At 45.5% G+C, this 24,966-nt stretch overlaps 1 protein-coding gene across 1 annotated transcript in view; it reads left to right on the forward strand.

Moving 5' to 3' along the window:
* The first annotated feature begins 6,661 nt into the window (after positions 1 to 6,661).
* The window catches only part of LOC309560195 (zinc finger FYVE domain-containing protein 1-like), a 54,148-nt gene continuing 35,843 nt past the window's right edge, over positions 6,662 to 24,966 (forward strand). The window contains exons 1-4 of the mRNA XM_082263768.1: positions 6,662 to 6,851; positions 11,505 to 12,009; positions 14,057 to 14,274; positions 22,448 to 22,554. Of these exons, the coding sequence (XP_082119894.1) occupies positions 6,744 to 6,851; positions 11,505 to 12,009; positions 14,057 to 14,274; positions 22,448 to 22,554 (938 nt within the window). The 5' untranslated portion in view covers positions 6,662 to 6,743. The remainder of the gene's footprint in view (positions 6,852 to 11,504; positions 12,010 to 14,056; positions 14,275 to 22,447; positions 22,555 to 24,966) is intronic.

Below are 24,966 nucleotides of genomic sequence, written 5' to 3' on the forward strand. Positions count from 1 at the left end.
CCACTAACATTCGAGATCTCGGAGTAGGCAGCAACAGTGGGGATCAACCTCCTTGGGCTGATCTGGGTACTGTCGTCAGACTGCTGAGTGGCGGCTGTTGCTACCTCCTCTTCCTGATCCGATGCCAACAATGACTGTGCATCACAAATGCCTTGTTATGGATCGGAAAATAATTCCAGTGACTCAAGCGGAGGGTATATGGTGGTGGTCGTGGTGTTGGTGGTGGTGTCTTTGGGGGTGCACACAGCAGAGAGTGAAAAGGGTGCAGATAGAGAGGGTGAGGAGGGTGCAGAAGAGGAAGGCTGAGTGAGCCACTCAACCAAGTCTGGTGCGTCCTTTGACGTAACCGAACGCACCTTCTGAAACTTCACACTTTGGCTCTGGCCTACTGCTCCTGCCCTACCCCTACCACCCCTGCGTAAGGGCCTGCCTCTTCCTCTGCCTGTCATTTTTTAAATTACCCTGTGACAAAATTCTCTAGAGAAGCGCAGTATATCTGGAACAAGGTATATAACACCCTGCTTCAATCTGTGGTATTGGGGGGCCACAGGTTTATCACACCAGTTGTACAAAAAATTGGCCAGTGAGTTTGGCACTGTGTATAGCAGAGTAAACGCAGCAAAGGAGGCAATATTGTTGCAGGACACAAATACACTTATAAAAGTATACTCAGATAACACCCCACTTAAATATGTGGTATTGGGGGGGGCACTGGTTTATCACACCAGTTGTGCAACAAATTGGCCAGTGAGTTTGGCACTGTGTGTAGCAGAGTTAATGCAGCAAAAGAGGCAATATTGTTGCAGGACACAAATACACTTATAAAAGTATACTCAGATAACACCCCGCTTCAATATGTGGTATTGGGGGGGGCACTGGTTTATCACACCAGTTGTACAACAAATTGGCCAGTGAGTTTGGCACTGTGTGTAGCAGAGTTAATGCAGCAAAAGAGGCAATATTGTTGCAGGACACAAATACACTTATAAAAGTATACTCAGATAACACCCCGCTTCAATATGTGGTATTGGGGGGCCACTGGTTTATCACACCAGTTATACAAAAATTGGTCAGTGAGTTTGGCACTGTGTATAGCAGAGTAAACGCAGCAAAGGAGGCAATATTGTTGCAGGACACAAATACACTTATAAAAGTATACTCAGATAACACCCCACTTAAATATGTGGTATTGGGGGGGGCACTGGTTTATCACACCAGTTGTACAACAAATTGGCCAGTGAGTTTGGCACTGTGTGTAGCAGAGTTAATGCAGCAAAAGAGGCAATATTGTTGCAGGACACAAATACACTTATAAAAGTATACTCAGATAACACCCCACTTCAATATGTGGTATTGGGGGGCCACTGGTTTATCACACCAGTTGTACAAAAAATTGGCCAGTGAGTTTGGCACTGTGTGTAGCAGAGTTAATGCAGCAAAAGAGGCAATATTGTTGCAGGACACAAATAAACTTATAAAAGTATACTCAGATAACACCCCACTTCAATATGTGGTATTGGGGGGCCACTGGTTTATCACCAGTTCTACAAATAATTGGCCAGTAACTGTTGTCACTGTGTGTAGCACAGTTAACGCAGCAAAAGAGGCCACATTTTTGCAGGACTAAAATACACTCTTAGAAAAGTATACTATTAAATAACACCCCACTTCAATATGTGGTATTGGGGGGCCACTGGTCTATCACACCCGTTGTACAAAAATTGGCCAGTGAGTTTGGCACTGTGTGTAGCAGAGTAAACACAGCAAAAGAGGCAATATTGCTGCAGGACACAAATACACTTATAAAAGTATACTCAGATAACACCCCACTTCAATATGTGGTATTGAGGGGCCACTGGTCTATCACACCAGTTGTAATACATTAAAAGTGCTATTATCACTGTTTGTAGTATTGCTGCAAAAACGCTCAACACACCAGTCACAATGCTGCACAGTGCACAATACAAATCCACTATAATATGCTTTCTATATTAGAAAGTATATTGTACGTGGATTACACCCCTATATAGAGCACTGCACACCTATACCAAATACCAGTCCTTAAAATTACTTTTGTGGACCTTAACAGAGCGATTTGTGTCACTGACAATCTGTCCCTGGTGCACACAGCAAACCTCTCCCTACACTGACAAGAGACTCTACACCTATACCAAATACCAGCCCTTAAAATTACTTTTGTGGATCTTAACAGAGCTATTTGTGTCACTGCCGATCTGTCCCTGGTGCACTCAGCAAACCTCTCCCTACACTGACAAAAAGCAGACTGTGAAATTGGCGTCAGCTCACGTCTATTTATGAGTTAGGGGGCATGTCCATGTGCTAATGTTTCAATTGGCTGTTCCGTTCAACCTGACGGCTGTGTCACGGCTCAAAGTTCTCCCCAATGTAAACTAATATGGATGCCGCGAACAACGCCATGTGTTCGCAAAATTGGCGGGCTGCGAACGAACAAAGTGACCACGAGGCCATCCCTACTTCTGACACGTTTTCCTGACACCAAGAGATAAAAAGCTGACAGGGGAGGGAGCTCAAGCACACAGCCTGTGATTGACAGCTTCAGTTTTGTTCCTTAATGCCTTTCAGAGCTGAGAGACCTAGTGTAAATTCTGCACTTTGAGCAGATGTAGAGAAGGTAGGGCTGCAGATGAAAAAGAAAAACTTATGAAGGAGGATTTGTTTAATCTCTGAGTATCACCTGAAGGCAGTAACTTCGCTGTGTATATGCAAGTGTTTACATCCACTTTAGGGTAAAAAAATGTTTAGGTTAGAACCACTTTACCTGCGGTTCTGACAGAGGTACCTTTCAACCCGAGCCCTCCACACTGTGCTTACTGTTCCTGACAGTTCCATCTTCACCCAGTCTTCCTTCTGGGTTTGCATTCTCTGGCCATTTGAATGGCTGGCCTGTGATGACATCACTCCCGCACATGCACACAGGAGTCACCTTCGTGCACGCTCTCTGCATTTACAGCAGACTAATGCAGAACGTACAGTGCATGCGCCACTAACATCATCGGCTGGATCCAGTGTGCATATCTACTAAATGGTGCAAGTTTACTACCACTTTAAAGTTTATTTCATAATTAAAATTGATTAAACACTATAAAAGGGCCCCAGCCCAAAGTTTTCCCACAACCTTTATTGTTTGTTCACTTTATATTCAGGTGTGTTGTTATTGTATGATGAGTGTTAATGGTGTGTTCTATAAGGTAACCAGATTTTTAAAATTAAATCCGGGGACACAATTTTTTTTTTATTGGTAAACTATTTTATAAGTATAATTTCCAAAAAATTATATATGCAGTGTATGTGGTATGTGTTTATGGAATGAATGTATGATATATACGTTATTTCTCTCATTTCGTCCATGAGATAAATAAAAGATACTTCTTAGAATTTTTTTGGGATATGACTACCAAATGCTAAGAAGATAAGATGAAGAAAAACTTTTCAATGCATATTTTGTATTTTATTCTTACCAAAGAACCGCAGAGGTGCACTATGTACAGAGTGCAGAGTTCAGGGGTGCGCTATGTGCAAAGTTCAGGGCTGCACCCAGAGATGGTTCGAATCTTAGCTGGTCCCTGCTAAACTAGGCAAGATTCCAATCATCTATGGCTTGCTTAACTGACACTGACATCAACAGTAACACTAATATAATGATCAACTAAGGGAGAGGAGTGCAGATTATATGGCAGTGGGTAGTATGTGAAGGAGAAGAGTGTGGAGTATATGGTGGTGGGTAGTATGTGCAGGATGGTGTCAGAAGGGCAGTGGATAGTATCAGTAGAGCAATAGAGAGTGTAAATTTTGTTTTGTTTATTTTTTTATATTTTTTACAATTTAAATTTGTATTTTTTTTTTACAAACATTTTGTGAGGGCAGTGGACAGTGTCAGTAGAGTAGTTGATGGTGTCAGTAGTTTTTTATTTTTATTATTTTATTTTGTATTATTTTTTTATTCTTTTTTTCAAAGTGCTTCGGTTGGGGGTGGATGTTGTGAACAGTTATTGCTGGACGGTGTCAGTAGAGCAGTGGACTGTGTCAGTAGTTTTTTTTTTATTTATTTATACATTTTTTTACAGATATATTTATTTTTACAATTTAATTTCTTATTTTTTCTTTTTTTTTTCTCTTTCACAATTCTTTTTTGGGGGGAGGGGGTTGGCAGTAGATTGTATCGGTAGGGCAGTGGATGGTGTCAATAGAAAAGTGGTCGGTGTCAGTCGTTTTTTATTTTTATTTTCTTTTGTTTTTTTACAATTTTATTTTTTATATTTTTTTGTTATTTTTTTTTTTTTTTTTTTTTACAATGCTTTTTTTTGGGAGGGGGGGTGGATGGTGTTGGTGTTTTTTTTTTTATTTATTATTTATTGTTTTTACAATGTAATTTTGAAATATTTATTTATAACAGTTCTTTCTTCTTTTTTTTTTTAATCAGCCCTGTTGGTGGGCTTTGGTGAGATATCAGGGGTCTAAACAGACCCCTGACATCTCCCCTTTGCGACAGAGAAAGGGACTGAGGACACAGATTCCCCAGTCCCTTTCTCTGCAGCCTCAGATGCACTGAAGATGAAGGAGACATACAGTAGGCTCCTGTTCATTCATAAACTGAAGCATCGTAAACATATTTACTGGCTCCTTCCTCCGCTCTCCATCCTGACAGATCCAAGAAGAAGGGGGGACCGGAGGAGCACAGAGGGAGACCGGAGCACCACAGAGGGGGACCAGAGGAGGACAGAGGGGGAGCCGGAGGAGCACAGAGGGGGAGCCGGAGGAGCACAGAGGGGAGCTGGAGGAGCACAGACGGAAGTCGAAGGAGCACAGAGGGGAGCCGGAGGTGCATAGAGGACCCGCAGAGCCAGAGGAGGATCGGGGAGCTGGAGGAGGACCCGAGGAGCCAGAGGAGGGCACGTGGCCCAGAGATTAGGGTCATTTGATGGGCATTCGGGGATGATCTGTGCGGCAGTGGGGGGAGTTACAAGCACTGATCTCTCTATGTGGCTTTTAATGAAGCAACTGACAGCCGCGGGAGGGAGAGGAGATGCGGCTGTCAGCTGCTTCATTAAAAGCCACACAGGGAGATTGGTGCTTGCAACTCCCCCCTCCACCGAACTGATCAGTGCCAGGGAGAAAACTGGGGACAGACTTGGTACTGTCCCCGGAAACTGGGGACGTCTGGTCACCCTAGTGTACTATCCCAGGCCGCCACCACACGTCAAGACTGGTAAGCTAAAATATATCGTGAAGATTAAACAGATGTGCTATCCATTATCAAATGCATGAAAAAATTACCATATTTAACCACTTTCCGTCCAGGCTATAGCCAAAAGATGGTTACAGTGCGTCTATTGACTTCCTCCCAGAATCATGCCCCCTGCGTGCTCTTCGGGCATGCATTGGGTGCGCTCTATGATCGATGTGTCCATCAGGCACAGCTGATCACAAATCGAGGTATAGGGCCAATCACAGCTCATCACATGTAAGCAAATGCCGGTTAACAGCATTTCCTTTCCTCAGCACTGTCAGTATGTGAGGAATGGAAAGCTAACCTGCTATCCTGTGACAGGGGACATTTACACTGATAATCAGGGCACTGATCATCAGTGCTGCCTCATTAGCGGCCATCAGTACTGCCACATCAGTGGCCATCAGTGCCGCCTCATCAGTGGCCATCAGTACTGCCACATCAGTTGCCATCAGTGCTGTCACATCAGTGGCCATCAGTGCCGCCTCATCAGTGGCCATCAGTGCTGCCACATCAGTGGCCATCAGTGCCGCCTCATCGGTGGCCATCAGTGCTGCCACATCAGTGGCCATCAGTGCCGCCTCATCAGTGCCACCTCATTAGTGGCCATCAGTGCCACCTATCAGTGCCTCCTCATCACTGCCACCTTATCAGTGCCTCCTCATCAGTGGCCATCAGTGCCTCCTCATCGGGCCTTTTCACTACTTTTTGGATTGCTTTTGTTTCAGGGGTGGTATTTTATTTTTTCTTTTGGATAAATTTATTATTCTTATTTTATTATTTTATGTTGAAAAGTTCTTTAAAGCTTATTAAAATTACTAAATTTTATAACAGAATAAAAAATTTTTTTTCCAAAATGTTTGCTCTTTTTTGTTTGTTTAGCAAAAATGTAAAAAACCCAGTGACGATTAAATACCACGAAAAAAATATCAATGTAGTTTGGGTAGTGTTGCATGACTGCGCAACTGTCATACAAAGTGCGAAAGCTGAAAATTGGCCCTGGGCAGGAAGGGGGTGAAATTGCCCAGTAGGCACTTGGTAACTGGTGCAAAAAAAAACATAACATTTTTCACTACATAAATAAAAAGATTTTGTTTTTTACTATAATGTTACACTAAGCACAGAGTTTTACATTAATATATAAAAATGTTTCTTTACATTAATATAAAAAATATATGAAATGTTTCTTCTTTTCGGCATATTTTTCGTAAACGTAATTCGTACAGATTCCCTACATGTGTCATCTGGTAACTAAATCTTATTTGTATAGAATTTCATTGGAGGTCGGTGTCATGTGATGTGACTGAGGCCCTGACAGGAAGACCCCAGACGTCATTGTTGTAATAAGCGAAGTCAGCACTAGATGGCAGTGCAGCCGTCCGGTATGTTATGTAAACATAGAAAGTGAAAGTACACAGAGTCCAATGTGTGTCCATCGAGTCCCCGGACTGTGATCCTCCGACACCCCTCCACCATGTCCGCTGTACTGCTGGGGGACCCCCTCACCCCAAAGAAGACCCCGACCGGGGAGGAGGAGGAGGAGTTCAGCTTCCTGCTGGTGGATGAGGAGGAGAACCTGCAGGTAGGCAGGCGGTGCGGGGTGTATGTAGTGTGTGTGATCTGTATACACACTCATTGTGGAGTTAGTACATCGGGTGTACTTATTGTGTCTAATATAAGGTGAGAAGTGAGCTTTGCTGCCACTTTAAGAGTGATGATGTCAGAGTGTGAATACAATGGATGGGATGGGAGGGATGGATGGAGGAGGATCACCACCATTGTGTCATCTCCTCCAACACGTGACTTCCCTGGAGTCACAACAACACACAATGCAGGGAGGAGATCTGCACTAATCAAACTTAGAAAACAATTATTTCCTGGAAATAAAAGATCAGAGGATAGAAGGGTGGATTTAGAATAAAGGGGAACTCCAGGAAAAGCAGAATCCTGCCTTGTTATGGGGGGGGGGGGGGGGGGGGGGGTGACACAGCAAGCCCAGAAATACTCTTTTATGTCTCCAGGACGGGAAAAGCAGTATTAGGGCTGATTGAGACAGCTGATCAGACCCATCCTCCAATCTGATCTGCTGTCTGCATTAGACAGGTGATCCTCCCATCTGAGCGGCTGTCTGCATTAGACAGGTGATCCTCCTATCTGAGCTGCTGTCTGTATTAGACAGGTGAACCTCCCATCTGAGCCGCTGTCTGCATTAGACAGGTGATCCTCCTATCTGAGCCGCTGTCTGTATTAGACAGGTGAACCTCCCATCTGAGCGGCTGTCTGCATTAGACAGGTGATCCTCCTATCTGAGCTGCTGTCTGTATTAGACAGGTGATCCTCCTATCTGAGCTGCTGTCTGTATTAGACAGGTGATCCTCCTATCTGAGCTGCTGTCTGTATTAGACAGGTGAACCTCCCATCTGAGCCGCTGTCTGCATTAGACAGGTGATCCTCCTATCTGAGCCGCTGTCTGTATTAGACAGGTGAACCTCCCATCTGAGCCGCTGTCTGTATTAGACAGGTGAACCTCCCATCTGAGCCGCTGTCTGCATTAGACAGGTGATCCTCCCATCTGAGCCGCTGTCTGCATTAGACAGGTGATCCTCCCATCTGAGTGGCTGTCTCCATTAGACAGGTGATCCTCCCATCTGAGCGGCTGTCTGTATTAGACAGGTGATCTCCCATCTGATTCGCTGTCTGTATTAGACTGGTGATCCTCCCATCTGAGCCGCTGTCTGCATTAGACAGGTGATCCTCCTATCTGAGCTGCTGTCTGTATTAGACAGGTGAACCTCCCATCTGAGCCGCTGTCTGTATTAGACAGGTGATCCTCCCATCTGAGCTGCTGTCTGTATTAGACAGGTGAACCTCCCATCTGAGCCGCTGTCTGTATTAGACAGGTGAACCTCCCATCTGAGCCGCTGTCTGTATTAGACAGGTGAACCTCCCATCTGAGCCGCTGTCTGTATTAGACAGGTGAACCTCCCATCTGAGCCACTGTCTGCGTTAGACAGGTGATCCTCCCATCTGATCCGCTGTCTGCATTAGACAGGTGATCCTCCCATCTGAGCCGCTGTCTGCATTAGACAGGTGATCCTCCCATCTGATCCGCTGTCTGCATTAGACAGGTGATCCTCCCATCTGAGCCGCTGTCTGTATTAGACAGGTGATCCTCCCATCTGAGCCGCTGTCTGCATTAGACAGGTGATCCTCCCATCTGATCCACTGTCTGTATGAGACAGGTGATCCTCCCATCTGATCCACTGTCTGTATGAGACAGGTGATCCTCCCATCTGATCCACTGTCTGTATGAGACAGGTGATCCTCCCATCTGATCCGCTGTCTGCATTAGACAGGTGATCCTCCCATCTGAGCCGCTGTCTGTATTAGACAGGTGATCCTCCCATCTGAGCCACTGTCTGCGTTAGACAGGTGATCCTCCCATCTGAGCGGCTGTCTGCATTAGACAGGTGATCCTCCCATCTGATCCGCTGTCTGCATTAGACAGGTGATCCTCCCATCTGATCCGCTGTCTGCATTAGCCCGCCTCTGATCACCCGCCTCAGTGAGTCCTAAGTGCCAGTTCACACTATAGCAATGTCAGACATTGCATCTGATTCGCACTGCTGTGCAAATCACATGTGATGTCTGTGCGATGCAAATTCAGCCATACAGATTGTATGGCTGAATTCGCATCGCATTTGGACCAAACTCGTGCAGGACCCTTTTTTTGGTCCGCACCAGAATCGGATTGCATGAGTGACAGTTCGCAATTGACAGTTCGCAATTGATAGTTGACAGTTCGCACTGTGATAGGCAAACTCATCTGGGGGGGGGGGGTGTCATTAACTTTGTATTAACACTCCCAGCAGTTGGCATATAGTAGTGTGAACTGCCTGCGAGTCGGGTGCAATGCGGGAACCTGCAGTGGATTTGCAGGGTTTCCCGCATCACACCAGTGTGAACTGAGCCGAATACTGCTTTTCCTGTCCTGGAGACATAAAGGAGTATTTCAGGCATGCAGTCCTGGGGGCCCCCCACAACAAGACCGGATTCTGCTTTTCCTGGAGTTCAGCTTAAGGTTCGGTTCACACCACAGGCAGTCCAGTGCGTTTTTCTTCTGCATGAAAAATTTATGAATATTAGGTTATATGGTTTTCAATGGCAGTCAGTTCCAGAAACAAAAAGTAGAACATGCTGCATTTTTTCTGCACTGGACTGTACTGGAACATGGTAAAATGCACTGGAACACACATGTCCTTATTTAACCACTTGCCGCCTGCCTACCGTCTAATGATGGCGGAGCAGTGTAGCTCTCGTTCTGGCAGGATGTCATATGACGGCGCCCCAGAACAGCCACTCTCGAGCACCTGTGGGGGCACGCAGTGTGGCGATCACGGCCGCGCCATGCTCCTAGGAAATGCGGCGACCCCGATCTTGGTAATGAGCCAATGTTGTGGCTCTTTACTCATGTGATCTGCTGTGTCCAATCATGGCTGGTCACATGTAAATGCAGAAGTGCTGTTTATCGGCGCTCCTCACCCCACACTGTCACAGTTTTACTTTATCTAGAGTTCAGCTTGTTTCTACCAAGCTCACACATATGTGGAAGTGGGCCTTTTTCTGAGATGCTGTATATAAACAGTATGTGCTCTGCCTTTGCTCTGAAAGTGCCTCCCAGCATGGGGACCAAGCTGTCATCGACACCTCCTGGCCTTATACTAAAAAGGACTGGCTCTCAATCACCTTATGGCTGTAATGGCCTAAGATTTGCTATTACAGCAATAAAACCCATCCCTGTACGGTCTTTCTCCTCTGAATGAAGAAAAAATACTTTGTATGTTTTTAATCCTAGTCAGAGAAGAGTATGAAAAAAAAAAGTATAAAATAAATAACTACGGTAAATAAAAAATACAGATAAAGAGGGAAGACAAAGGCACCACTACCTACCCCACTCTGCGAAGAGGAAGCCGCTCACACAGAATCTGAGCAGAACTGGGAAGATGGTGGCTATCACTGATTAATTGTTTACACCAAGGCCCCTTTCACACGATCAGGTCCGTCTGTCTGTTTTTCAGGCGGACCTGATCGGGCCACCCATTCTCCTCTATGGGGAGGTGGATGTCAGCGGAGATGTGTCCGCTGACATCCGCCTGGCATCTGATCTGACAAGATCCGCTGAAAACAGACGGATGGCGATACGTTTGCCATCCATCCAGCAGATGGGATTGGATGAAAACGGACAGGCTGTCCATTTTCATTTGATCTCCCCAAAGAGGAGAGCGGGACTCTAACAGGTCCATCTCTGCACAGTGAGCAGAGACGGACCTGGCTTCGTTGATCCCCGCTGAGCTAGCGGAGTCCGCCGAGTGGATCCGCCTCATGTGAAAGGGGCCTAACTGTTAACCGGACGAAAGGAAATTTTTTATAAATAGACCCCCACCCATAGCGTTTAACATGTAGACTTTTAGGTGTTAATGTCTTCGTTTTTTAGTGTATATGTTTATACGGTATTCTGTATTGGGAATACATCCTTTCTCTTACGTCCTCTGACAGTCGCCACCCACTCATTTAGTCTTCACCAATGGGTATTGACCTCTTATCCATAGGAGCAAGCTAGGCATAAGACTTGTTAGAAACAAAACAATTTACATAAACACACCTATAGGGGCCGTACCACTGGTCCAATACCCCCCTGCTATCAGCATTCCCAACTCAGTTTGTCTTCTGCCTAGTTAGGAGTAAGATAGGCTTCCCTGTGCTGGGGCTACGCTCTCGGCCTTTCTTCTGTTTTTTTATTACTTTTATTTTATTCAACAGTGTTTTCTTGCACTACTAGCTTTTTATTTGTTCCTACGATAGTTAGTCGGATCTTCGGAAGACGACGGCGTTTGCGGAGCTGGGAGTCGGACTTGTCGTCATGGTGTCCCAGCGTGTAGACTTTTAGGTGTTAATGTCTTAGTGTTTTAGTGAATGTGTTTATACGGAATTCTGTATTGGGAATACATCCTTTTTGGAATCTCAGAACAATGGTGTGCTGTTCTGGCCCAACATGAACAACAGTTGACGACCTTTGCATAAGAGGAATAATATAGTAACATAACACAAGCATAACATGTCAAGTTTTTTTTTTTTTTTTTACCCATTATGAGGTAATATCAAATGCATTATGACCTGCCTGCTTTGGATGACTTTCAATAATGCGACTGTATAATTCCATTTTATTTGTTTGCAGGTAAAAGATGTGGCTGACTTTATCAAGAGACTTGGATGTAGTCCACAAGAACCTGTCAAAGTTCTCAGTATTTTCGGTAATACCGGAGATGGCAAGTCACACACCCTCAACCACATGTTTTTTGGGGGTCTGGAGATCTTCAGGACCTCTCCCTCCCAGGATTCCTGCACAGTGGGGGTATGGGCTTCATACTACCCAGAATTGTCCTTGGTTCTGCTGGATACAGAAGGTCTCCTGGGGGCCACAGATAAACAGAACCAACGCCTACGTCTCCTCCTGAAGGTTCTGGCTGTGTCGGATCTAGTGATATATAGAACAAGGGCAGAGAGGTTACACAACGACATGTTCCAATTTTTGGGGAATGCCTCAAAGGCTTATTTGAAGTTCTTCACTCCCGAGCTAAAAGCCTTATCTAGTCGCTGTGGGCTGGAGGTAACACTGTCCAGTCTTGGACCATCCCTCACAATTTTCCATGAGACTTCTCGGACTGATCTGCTGGGTTATGGTAAGAAGCCAGGGTCAAACTGTAATCCAAGGTTTGGTAAAACAAGTACTCTGATGAGTTCTATGTGTTTGTCAGCGATGGCATGGCAAGTGTTTTTTTTTTTCACATTTAGATCTGCTGTGGGCAAGCTGCAGGGTTTGCTCTATTTCTAGCCGACGAGTCTCTTTTCACTAAAATCGATCTGAGCGGCTGATTCGCTTACTTGTGTTTCTCAGATTTACGGTTCTCACCGTTAAGCCCGGGAAACGATCTTGCGGTTTGTGCGGCTGTGAGGAGAGACCAGATCGTCTTTCCTCACCTCTATGATATCGGGCGCTAGGAGTGACAGCATTACGTCACTTCTGGTTAAGGGTGGATTTAAACAATTATTTTTTTTTCTTTAAAGCCTCAGATCAATGTTTTTTTTTTTTTTTAGTTTTTTTTATCTGATGCTTTCAAGGGCAGGGGGAGAGATCTGGGGACTTATAGACCCCAGATGTCTCCAGTAAGGCTCCGTTCACATACAGGCGTATCAGATCATGGGCAAAATCGGATCCCAGGGCGCCTGTCGCCCAAAAAAAGTTATAGTACTTTATTTGGGCGACAGGTGTCCCGCGATTCTGTTTGCCTGATTTTACCGCGATTCCTCAGACTGCAATTGCGGCAAATTCACGCTGCGTTTGGGGTGACATTGCAAGTCATGGGAATTGCACAGGCATCCCACGATTTGCAATGATTCTGGACCACGATTCTGCCCTTGATCCAATACGCCAGTAAAAAAAAAAGAGCAGCCCTGATCCTCTACTTCTAGGGTCCCCCTCCAGTGCTCCATGCCCCTTCTCTTTGTCGGTTGCCCCCATGGAAAGCCACTTTCCATGGGGGCACCCATGCGTGCTCGCTCCGCTATTGCATCTGTTGACACAGACAGTGAGACTTGGCCCCTCTCTCTGCTCCAGTGTCACAGGATTTGCGTCAATAGATGCACACCTTCTGGCTCACAAGTGAACCTGGTAGGGGCACCTCCATAGGAAGTAATTTCCTGTTGTGGCGCACTGAGAAGAGGAGGATTTGACAAGAGACCCCCCCAGAAGAGAAGGTTAGGGGGCGCTCTTTACAATACTATTGTACAAAGCAGGCAAGTATAACATTTTGCCTGGGTCCAAGCTCAGACATCTGTCCGGGAACTGCAGCTAATTGCTCTGTGTGTGGCTACGTGCCTTTAGCAGCGGCTGCTTTTAGCCCACCATTAGTTTAAATGGGCTGAGCGGCCGATGCTAATCGCATAACCCAGTCATTCTGCAGCAGAAATTCACAGATTCATGCCACAGGAATCCGGAAGTCACAACAAACCGGACGTGTGAAAGGGGCCTTAAAGTGATTGTAAAGGAAAAATTAAAAAAATAAAAATAAAATGACAAACAGCTCTATACTTTGCTGCTCTGTGCGATGGAATTGCACAGAGCACCCGATCCTCCTCTTCTCAGGTCCCCCACTGGAATTCCTGGCCTCTGTCCAGTGCCATGGGAAGTCACTTATCATTGGCTCACTTGTGTGTGCTCGCTGCTGAGCCTCATTTCTGCATCCATTGACACAGAAAGCCGGACTCAGCACTGCCCCCCCCCCCCCACACTTCCTTGTCACTGGCTTTGATTGACAGCAGCAGGAGCCAATGGCTCCCGATGCCCCAGCAAAGCCAGCGAGACCCGGAAGTGAGAGGACAGAAGAGCTGCATACATCCAAAGGGCTGGATCGAACAAAGGCTCAAATAAGTAAAAGGGGGGTGAGGGGCCAAAACTGATGCCTAAACAGTTTTTACCTTCCTTGCATTAAGGTAAAAAATGTTTAGGCTTTAGAACCATGGAAGTCAGGTTGGTTGCTTGAGTTGAATGTCACTGGAATGTCACTGCTACAGTTTCTAAAGGTATAGAAGACCAGTGAGTGATTCAGCCCTCAGATGTCCATACATTCATTAAATATTCGTTTTTGTTTATTTTTTTATTTGTTTTTTTCTTGTTTTGGTATATAATACCCTTGCATTATCTTCTCCATATTGTCTCATTCCCTGCAGGAAGCAAGGTCCATGGCCAGGCAGAGACAGACCTACTAAAACGGTTCCATGAGTTGGGGACTCCTCCTGAAGCCTTTAGCTCAATCCACTATGTGGGAACAAAGACCGTAGTCCCACCCACTGACTTCTCTCAGTTGATGGACAGGGTGAAGAAGAAAGTTAGGGATACATCCACTCGCTCATCCAGACCACTATCCCATGTTTTCACAGCCTTACAGGTATGACTTGGAAATACAAGGTGTTACCTCTTAACACCGGGTGATTACCGCTGTTACTTTTTGTCACCAAAAGTGCTGGATGCCCAAACCTGAAGGCACGCACCTTTCATATTAACCATAACCCTAGCTGTAACCCTCCCCCTAACTCTAATGATAACCCTAAAGTGGTATTCAACCCAAAAGAAACCCTTTTTTATATTTCAGCTTACCATTTCTTACATGTGATGGCTGCATTCATTTTGTTTTTTAGGCTTTCTTTTTTTCTATTTATATCTGGTGATCCGGCCAGGAAGTCTGTTTTTTTTTTCTTCGAAAGAACAAGCTCTCTAGCAGAATGATTCAGTTACAAAGATGAGACAAACCATTTAACACCAGCAGGGGTGCTTACAATGATCAGCTTTTTTATCGTACATCACAGGACACAGAGCCATATTAATTACATAGGAGGAAACGTGATCGATCCCCCCCACCTGAGCCACCTTCTGATTCAGTTCAGGATTGGGCAGAGGATGTGGAAGAAGTAGCTGTAAATGACCCTGTAGAAGGTCAGGCTGAGGTCTCAACTTCTGGGGAGTTAGAATTTGAGGAGTCATATTCAGCCTCTCAATCCCAGAGATTGTTAATTCAGTCTCTCACTGAAATGATCCGGTCTGAATACAAATTGCCTCCCTTTTGTTCCTCCCAAATAATTTTCACTATTGTATCCTATGGAGAAAAAATTCACAAGAAAATGGAGTATACCTACTGTGGATGCTGCCATTTCTTCAGTTAACAAAAGTTTAACTTGTCCTGTAGATAATGCCCAGGTTTTTAAAGATCCAGCAGATAAGAAGTTGCAATCTTTACTAAAAGCCTCCTTTGCTGTTGCAGGGTCTGCGATACAACCAGCAGTGGCAGTTATAGGAGTTTGACAGCCTTTAACCACTTAAGCCCCGGAAGATTTTACCCCCTTCCTGACCAGGGGGTATTTTGTGATTCTGCACTGCGTGACTTTAATGGACAATTGCGCGGTCGTGCGACGCTGTATCTAAACGAATTTGGCATCCTTTTTTTCCCACAAACAGAGCTTTCTTTTGGTGGTATTTGATCACCTGTGTGATTTTTTGATCACGCGCTATAAACACAAAAAGAGTGTAAATTTTGCAAAAATAGCAATATTTTTCACATTTTTTTTATATGAAATTCCCCCAAAAAAAATGTAAAAATCAAAATTTTTTAACATTTTCGGCCAATTTGTTTTATGCTACCTATGTTTGGTAAAAAAAATCGCAAAAATCGTATTTTGATTGGTTTGCGCAAAAATTATCGCGTTTACTAACAAAGGGAAAGATTTTTGTCGTTTTTTTTTTTAACGCGCAATGGCGGCGATCTGCGATTTTTTTTTTTTTTTTTTTTTTTTTTTTTGCGGTACTGCGACATTGCGGCGGACAGATCGGACCCTTGACTGACATTTTTGACACTTTTGGGGTTACCAGTGACATTTCTACAGTAATCAGTGCTATACATATGCACTGTTACTGTAAAAATACACTGGCAGTGAAGGGGTTAACTTTTTTTGAAAGGGAGGGGCTATGTGTGTCCCTAGGGGCGTGCTTTCTACTGTGATTGGCTGTGGCTTCAGATGTATGAAGAGTGATCAACGGTTCTACATAGTAGAACCGTATGATCATCCTTCATACACAGGGCAGAATGACAGGCAGCTTGTTTACACAAGCCGCCTGACTTTCTCCCTCTCCCCCGCCGATCGCAGAGTGACCGGCGGACATCGGGTCCGCCGGTCACACGCGCAGGGGGGTCCGTGACCACGCGGGAGTGGGAGTGTGGCCTCCGGGGGCGCGCGCTCGCTCCCTAGACCCTCACAAGCTAGTGACGTAGCCCTACGTCACTTTGCCTGTGAGGGGCTGACTGCCGACGTAGATCGGCGTTAGGCAGTCGGCAAGTGGTTAAAAGACCGTATGAAGCGAGTGTCCAAGACAGTTCCTTCTCAAGGAAAGTCTGTGGAAGATTTGACAGATCTGTCTCACACTTTGTTTTGCAGTAGATACTCTTAGAGACTCCACACAGCAAATATCACGGTTTACTCTTTTGTCAGTGCATATTCGCAGAATCCTGTGGCTAAAAAGCTGGTCTGCACAATTACCGTGCAAAAAGTTGCTGGCTGGCTTACCTTTTCATGGAGAACGCCTATTTGGTGATGATTTGGATAAATATATCCAAAAGATTTAAGGGGGCAAGAGTGCATTGCTACCTGTTACAAGGAAAAGCAAATTTCCTTTTTTTAAGATTCCCAGCACTCACACTCCTAGGGGTTCTAATCCCAGGCAGTTGTGACGGCCCTAGCCTTCTGGATTTAGGACCAAGCCTTCCGGGCAAGGTCAAAAGAAACCCTGGGCCCAGAGATTTACCAAGTCTACCTCTAAGCCTTCCTTGTGAAGGGGCGCCCCCACTCAATCGGGTGGTGGGGGGAAGGCTACTACGGTTCTTGAAGGCCTGGGTAGAAATAATTCAGTACAACTGGGTTATTTCCACCATCTTGCATGGATAAAAACTGCAATTTTGGGTGTTCCCGCATCCTCGGTTTGTAACGTCAAACATACCTGCAGATCCTCTAAAAAGAAGATCTCTCTTTCTGGCTCTGGACCATTTAAGGTCACAAAGAGTGATTACAGAAGTGCCCAGAGGATGAAAGATTCAGGGGTTTTTACTCAAACCTTTTCGTAGTCCCCAAGCCAAACAGAGACATGAGACCTATTCTGGATCTCAAAGCTCTAAACCAGTTTCTGAACATTTGCACTTTCCGTATGGAGTCAATTCGTTCAGTCATGGCCTCCCTGCAAGGAGAGGAATTGCTTGCATCCATAGACATCAAGGATGCATACCTTCACATGCCTATTTTTCAGGCCCATCAAAGGTTTGTATGCTTTGCAGTATAAAACCGTCATTTTCAGTTTGTGGCCCTGCTCTTCAAGTTGGCCACAGTGCCAAGAGTGTTCACAAAGATCCTAGCTCCAGTATTGGCTGCTCTAAGGTCTCAAGGGATATAAGTAATAGGATATGTAGACGATCTATTACTAATAGATCAATCGGCTTCGGCTCTAAGCCAGAATGTTTTCCAGACAGTTCAGTTCTTAGAATGTCTGGGTTGGATTCTTAACTTGGCAAAGTCAGCATTACAGCCAGTCCAGCGTCTGGAATATCTGGGTTTCCTTGTGGATACAATACAGGCAAAAGTATTCTTGCCATCAAGAAAGGTCACAGACCTGAAGAATTTGGTTTGTTCAGTAAGAAGGTGAAAGTATCCTTCCGTAGGTCTTTGCATGAGGTTATTAGTGAAGATGGTGTCTTCATTCGGAGCAATTCCCTATGCTCAATTCCATGCCAGACCCTTGCAGAACAACATTCTGTCAGCCTGGACCAGAAAGGTCCAGTCCCTAGACTGGAGTGCATGTCTCTGGTACCAAGAGTACATCAGAGTCTAAGTTGATGGTTGTTAACCAGAAATTTTGAAAAACGGAAATCCTTTCTTCCAGGAGTCTGGAAAGTAGTGACTACAGATGCCAGTCTCCCTGGTCTGGAGAAGGCTACTGTCCAAAGAAAGTGGACTTGGGTAGAGAAAAGTCTTCTCATCAATATTTTGGAAATCTGAGCAGTTTGTCAGGCTTTAAAATTCTGGACACCCAGACTTCGGAGTTACCCTGTCAGGGTAAAATCTGAAAATGCCACAGCTGTGGCTTATATACACCATAAAGGAGGCACCGAAAGTCGGTCAGCCCAGAAAGAGGTAGATATTATCCTATCCTAGGCAGAAAAATTTGTTCCATGCCTATCGGCGTTTTTTATTCCAGGAATAGAAAACTGGCAGGCACACTTTCTGAGTCGTCAACGGATGTTTCCGCGGGAATGGTCCTTACACCCCGAGATCTTTGCATTGATCTGCCATCGCTGGGGGGTATCAGATGTAGATCTGTTGGCATCCAGGTTCAACAACAAGTTCAGGAGACTTGTGTCCAGGACCAGGGATCCGCTCACAGTCGGAGTGGATGCTTTGGTGACTCCTTGGGAGGTGTTTTCCCTGATCTATGCCTTTCCTCCGGTTCAGCTTCTACCGCCTCTGTTACACAGAATCCAGCTAGAGGGGAAACCAGTAATCCTGATAGCTGCAGCATGGCCGAAGAGGTATGCACAAATTCAAAAACTGGCAGTGGCAAGGCCTTGGGTTCTTCCACTGCGTCCGGACCTGCTCTCTCAAGGTCCGATATTTCACCCTGCTTTTACAGTCTTTAAATTTGACGGCTTGGCTATTGAAGCCTTAATTTGGAGATAGTGGGGTATATCTGGCCCTGCAGTTTATACCCTGAGAAATGCTAGAAAACCAGTCTCTAGAGGCATTTTTTACAGATTCTGGAAATCTTACATTTCCTGGTGCGAGGCCAGTAAATGGCATCCCTGAAAATATGTGATCGGGGGAATTCTAGCTTTCTTGCAAATAGGGGTAGATATGAAATTAGCCTAGAGCACTATTAAGGGTCAAATTTCAGCCTTGTCCTTTTTTTTTCTAGAGAACGATCGCTTCGCATTCCTTGGTTCGAACCTCCATCCAAGGAATGTTACGTATGCTTCCACGAGTGAAGCCACCATTGTGTCCTTGGGATCTAAATTTGGTACTGGCAGTTTTACAGAAACAGCCTTTTAAACCCATGGGGCATATTCCCCTGGTTCTTTTGACCAGAAAATTGGTCTTTTTGATTGCAATAACTTCAGCCAGAAGAGTATCCGAACTAGCAGCTCTTTCTTTTAAAGAGCCATACTTGATTTTACATAAAGATAAAGTGACTCTACGTCCACACCCAGGTTTTTTGCCCAAGGTGGTGTCCACGTTTCATTTAAATCAGGACATTGTACTGCCTTCTTTTTTTCCAGATCCTCAAACAGAGGAGGAAAGGTTACTACATTCTCTTGATCTAGTACCTGCTCTTAAGACTTACTTAAAAATGTTGGCTCAGATTTGTAAGACTGATGTTTTGTTCATACTGCCAGAAGGGCCCAGGAAAGGGCAGGCAGCATCTAAGTTTACGCTTTCTCATTGGATTTGCCAGGTTATTATCCAGGTGTATGGTTTTAAAGGGAAGGTTCCACCTTTTCCGGTAAAGGCACACTCTACCAGAAGAGTAGGTGCCTCTTGGGCAGTTCACCATCAAGCTTCTATGGCTCAGATTTGCAAAGCCTGGACTTGGTCGTCAGTGCATACGTTCTCTAGATTCTATCAAGTGGATGTTAGGACCCAGGAGGAGTCTGAATTTGGCTGTAGTGTTCTACAGGCAGCTATGTAGACCTTTTGTGGTCTGATGGCGGTATTTATGGTGTCCCCCTCCCCTTAGGTGCATTGCTATAGGACATCCCATATGTAATAAATATGTTGCTGTGTCCCGTGATGGAGGATAAAAAATATGGATTTATTTCTACAGCTTACCTGTAAAATACATTTCTTTGAGTACATCACGCGACACAGAGGTAACCTCCCCTCTCAAATGCGGTATTTATTACTTGCTACAAAACTGAGGTACTTCTCTATAGGAGGGGTTTTATAGGGGGACTTCCTGTCTGAATTGGTTGCCGGTGTCCATTCACCTGAAGGTGGCGTATAACCCATATGTAATAAATATGGCTCTGTGTCCCGTGATGTACTCCAAGAAATGAATTTTACAGGTAAGCTGTAGAAAAAAATCCATATTTTATTTATTTAAAACTTTTATACCACAGGATAACAAAAACTGTAACTGCTTATAAAGTACTCGCTGGAGTTTGGCTTCAGTTTGTTAGTGTATATAAATCTGCTAGCACATCTAACACTCCCATTACCCTATACTTACAATGCTGCTGTCCAAAGGTGCCCCCTGTGCTCATTCCTCCCTGCCTTACCTAATGATTGGTAAGCTGCAGTATATAACATTTTTGGCATAGCTCCCAACTGTCCCTGATTTTGAGGGACTATCCTTCATTTGGAACATAGTCCTATTAGTCATAGTTAACATAGTCATATTGGTCTGATCTATATAGTTGTAGATAAAATGCACTACTTATCTATCAAAAAGTGTTTCACAGTGCTAAACCTTTCATCCAATTTCTAAATTGCTGCATTTGTAAATTCTAAAAGCCAACATAAAGAATTGGTAGTGGTAAAAAAACACTTGTGGGTTTAACCGATCATTTTTTGTATAATTCTTCTTTAAGAGGCTGTGGCAGGGGGTGTGCTCTATGCCTTCATACCTTTGCTAATAGGTGTCCCTCATGTTTTTTAACATGACCTGTTCTATACAACACATCTGTCCTGTGATGGGATCCTCTGCACCAGAAGATGCTGGCACTAGAATCTTTTTTTTTTTTTTTCTTTTTCCTGTAAGTGCCCACTCATTCTCATCCAATGTTGAGTAGGTCTTTACTGGAAAAGAATAACAGTGGCTAGGGCCAGCCATAGAGGGTTCGAATCTCAGCCGGTTCAGCAGGAACTGGCCAAGAACCGAACAATGTATGGGCAGGCTGAATGTACCCAAACCAGCCTGCCGGATTTGCATGTGATTATTGCTAGCGGCTGGTATGGCAGCTAGCAATAATCACTGTGTTCTCCTATCATGGACAGTTTCCCCTGCCCCCCCACGGGGAAAATACAATGGCTCGGCGGTAGGGATTCCCCTGTCAACACGGTCTGTGTTGATGGGGGAATCGAACCTAGATAAACGTTATCTAGTTCTCTTGAGTGTTGGGTTTGCTTTTTAGCTGATATCCTCATTTGATGAAGAGAAAGATTGTCAATCTGTTAAAACAATAGCCTGCTTTTTAGCCTTTTTTGACCTAATATAAAATTATGTCCTTTTTTCCAATTTTTTTTAAACTATCTTTATATTTTCCTAAAGAAGTTTTATAAATTATAGGGTGACATGTGAAACCAAGTGGCCGATTTACAGATGGGTACAGAAATGTCTCATCTGTTAGGTGGTTGCTGTATTATTTTTTTCCAAACCTTTAGGGCTCTTTCACACGGTCCGCCTCCGTAGGCGGATCTGTGCTGCTCAGCGGGGATCGATCCGCGATCCCCGCTGAGCCGGCGGATGACAGCTCCGTCTCCGCTTGCAGTGCGGAGAGGGAGGTGTCACAGCCCCCGCTGCTCTCTATGGGGAATCGGATGAGAGCGGACCGCCTGTCCGCTCTCATCCGATCCGATTCCCAGGACGGATGGAAAATAGGGTTTCCATCCGTCCGGATTTCACGGACAGGATCGGATGCGGATGGCAGCGGGTGTCAGCGGACATGTCACCGCTGACATCCGCTGCTCGAAAGGGCTGAATGGGACATCCGATCAGATCTGCCTAAAAAACTGACAGGCGGATCTGATCGGACCGCCCGTGTGAAAGAGCCCTTAGGCCTCATGCAAATTGGACATTTTTACATCTGCTGTTTTTGGCTTTAGACATTTTTTTTCTGCAGCCAATAAAATCCCCAGCTTATTATTGTTATCCTATGTGTCCATGCACACATAGGCTATGAGCGTTTTTTAGCAGGAGCGTTTTCTGGCTGAAAAAATGCTGATAAAAGCTGAAAAACGCTAAAAAAAGCGCAGCTATTCAGCGTTTATCAGCATTTTTGAGCCATAAGCTTTTGTGGGAGTATAGTTTTGCTAAAAAACACTACTGAAAAAATGCTGCAAAACTCATTCAACAGCTACAGCTTTCTACAGCTAACCCTACTGGCATTTTTATAATGTCCAGTGTGCATGAGGCCTTAAGAATTGGCCCACTTTTACATCTGTGAGCTAGAACATTGCTTTTATTTCCCAACCTGAAATGGAAGAAAACAGCGACTGTTTGTAAGGAAGTACACTTTCCTGATTCCATTTTATTTTTTTTTAATTTTATTTATTTCAGGTACTTATATAGCGCTGTCAATTTACGCAGCGCTTTACATATACATTGCACATTCACATCAGATTCACATCACATTTATTTACCTGTCTCTGTGTCTTGGGCGGATCAGTGAAGGAGGGACATAGTTAGTTTGGTTGAAAAAAGACACAAATTCATCAACCATTTGAAAAAAACATAGACACAAATAAAAAACCTCCATATACGCAATCCTATGCCCACAGTTTGATGAAATTTTTTGTTGTATTTTCCTGCAGAGTCTAAGTGAGCGATTCTCTGGGAATATTCCAGATGATCAGGTTCACATCACCTCTTTCTTCCCCGATGAATACTTTACTTGTTCCCTGCGGTGCCTCAGTTGCAGGTAATTTAAACATTTGAGTGTGCATTCACATGGGTGCAGGGCCCCACACAGCGTATGAGAGCTGTTTTGTTTCTGCATTTAGAGCAGTGTGGAGCGGTGCGCAGGCAGCCTGTTTTGGCCAATGGAGAACGAGCGGTTGTACGGACTCAACACGTGTTTGATATGCATGCAGGAACAGGTGCACAGCCCCAAACACAGACAAAGTGCATTTAGGGCTATACACCCGTCCCAGCATGCATATCAAACTCGGATGTGCGGGTGAATCTGTACAGTCAATGCATCTACATTGACTAAAATAGGCAGCTGCACGCTGCTCCACACTGCTCCACACACATAAACAAACGGCTCTTGCACGCTGTATGGGCCTCTGCGCTGTTTTGTATATAGTGCTTTTTTGGTATTTATGCAAAAAAAAAAAAGTGTAAATATACACAGCTGTAGATTTTGAGGAGAGGAAGATGGCGACGAGCTGTTCCTTCCACTGTGTGTGTACATTTCAGCTTGAGATATTGTGTACAGTAAAACAGGAAGTTGTCATTAAAACAGATAAGGATAGCCTGGGAAAGGCGTGGCTGAAAATAAGAGTACAAGAGGGGCGTGGCCTGGCGCAGCATGTGAGAGGACGTGTGTGAGAGGAGCTCCGCCGGACCGATATCCTTCACCGCTAATCCTGCAGCCCTTCGGGCACGATAATCCTTCCTTCACCTCCCGCACACCCGCGGCACCGACCTCCGCATGTCTCCGCCGAAGAAAGGCTCTGAAGCTGCGGCAAAACTGGCTGCATTCCGGAGGCTGGAGAAGGAGGCCCCGATCCAAGATGGCGCCGGCCCGTCGCTCGTGGTGGAGGAGCCTGAGAGCCCTGCTACATCCAAGGTTTTGGAGGCGATTGCTACTTGCCAGACCATGCTGACTACTAAAATCGAGGAGGTGAAGGTAGATATATCTTTGATGCGTCAGGATATGCAGAAGCTGAGGGACAGAGTTGGTGAGGCTGAACACAGAATTAGTGAGGTGGAGGACTCCCTCCCCCCATTGCAAAACTCCTCAGACAGGCTGCAGCAACAAGTACACCTTATCCTCCAAAAACAAGATGACATGGAGAATAGGCTGCGCCGCTGTAACCTGCGGTTCATCGGCCTCCCGGAGGGCTCTGAAGGTGCTGACCCCTCATCATATTTGGAACAATTGCTCACTCAGACTTATGGCAGAGAATCCTTTTCACCCACTTTTGTTGTGGAACATGCACATCGCCTCTCAGGGCGCCCCCCCCCTCAGGGTGCACCCCCCCGCACGTTCATTGCTAAATTCCTGAACTACCGAGACCGTGATGCCATATTGCGCCTGGCCAGGGTTAAGGGGAACATTCCATTTGGAAACCACAAAATAGCGATTTTCCCCGACTTCTCTGCTGAGGTCCAGAGGCGCCGCAAGAGCTTTTTGGAGGTCAAACGCAGACTGCGTATCAAGAATATCAAGTACTCCATGTTGTATCCGGCCCGTCTTAGAGTGGAGGGCGAGGACCGAGCCCACTTCTTTGAGGATCCGGAGGCCGCCATCTCCTGGCTAGAAGGCCTGGAAGCTAGAGCCTGACCACCTTGCCCTGGCGACTTCATGATACTTTCTCCCTGATGGCCTATACCTTAAGCTGCTGCAAGAGCGGAGGAGGGGGTTTTGTAGATCCTGCGGAACTCAAGACTTTGCATCCCCCTTCCCCCCCCCCTCCCCCCTCATTTTCCTGCACTATTGCTCCTGTGTTTGACCGGCGGAGCGCCCTAGCTCCACAGATGGAACTGATTTCTCTGTTCTCTTCCTATGGACTTCCACCTGCCCATAGGCTTTGCTACCCAGCGATACACCTGTTGGTTTTCGCCCCCTACACCCGCTAAGGCGTGTGTTTGTGCCCAACTCCCCTGTTGCCCCCTGCGACTTCTGCTGGACCTGGGCCCCCGGGCCCCCTTGTCTATTCTATTTGTATTTTGCTGTATTTTTGCTGCATACCTTGGGGGTCCCTGGCCTCCTGATCTCGCTCTTTTCCAGTCGCATGTGGGCCTGTTCTGGTTGAGGCACTTGTTTGGGAACATGCCCGCACAAGTTGGGGTTGGTGCAGGGCAGGGAGGGGGGATTGGGGTGTTACCATTGTTTATGATTTATATTTGGTACAATCTCTATACTGTTTCTGTTTTATGCACATTGACCTCAAGTAATAATTATTTGCTCTTTTGCTGCTGTATATCGCCGCTGGTGTGTGACCGTGGACTTGTTGGTTCCGCGGCCTTACTGCCTGAGATCCTGGGAGCCTCCGCTCCGCGCACTGTACTACCCCTACCATGGCCGCATTGAAATTGTTGACGTGGAATGTCAGGGGTATGCGTGATAAGATTAAACGAACGGCTGTCTTTAATGTCCTACGCC

This window comes from Pelophylax lessonae, assembly GCF_965119305.1.
Source record: "Pelophylax lessonae genome assembly, chromosome: 7".
Lineage (NCBI taxonomy): Eukaryota > Metazoa > Chordata > Amphibia > Anura > Ranidae > Pelophylax > Pelophylax lessonae.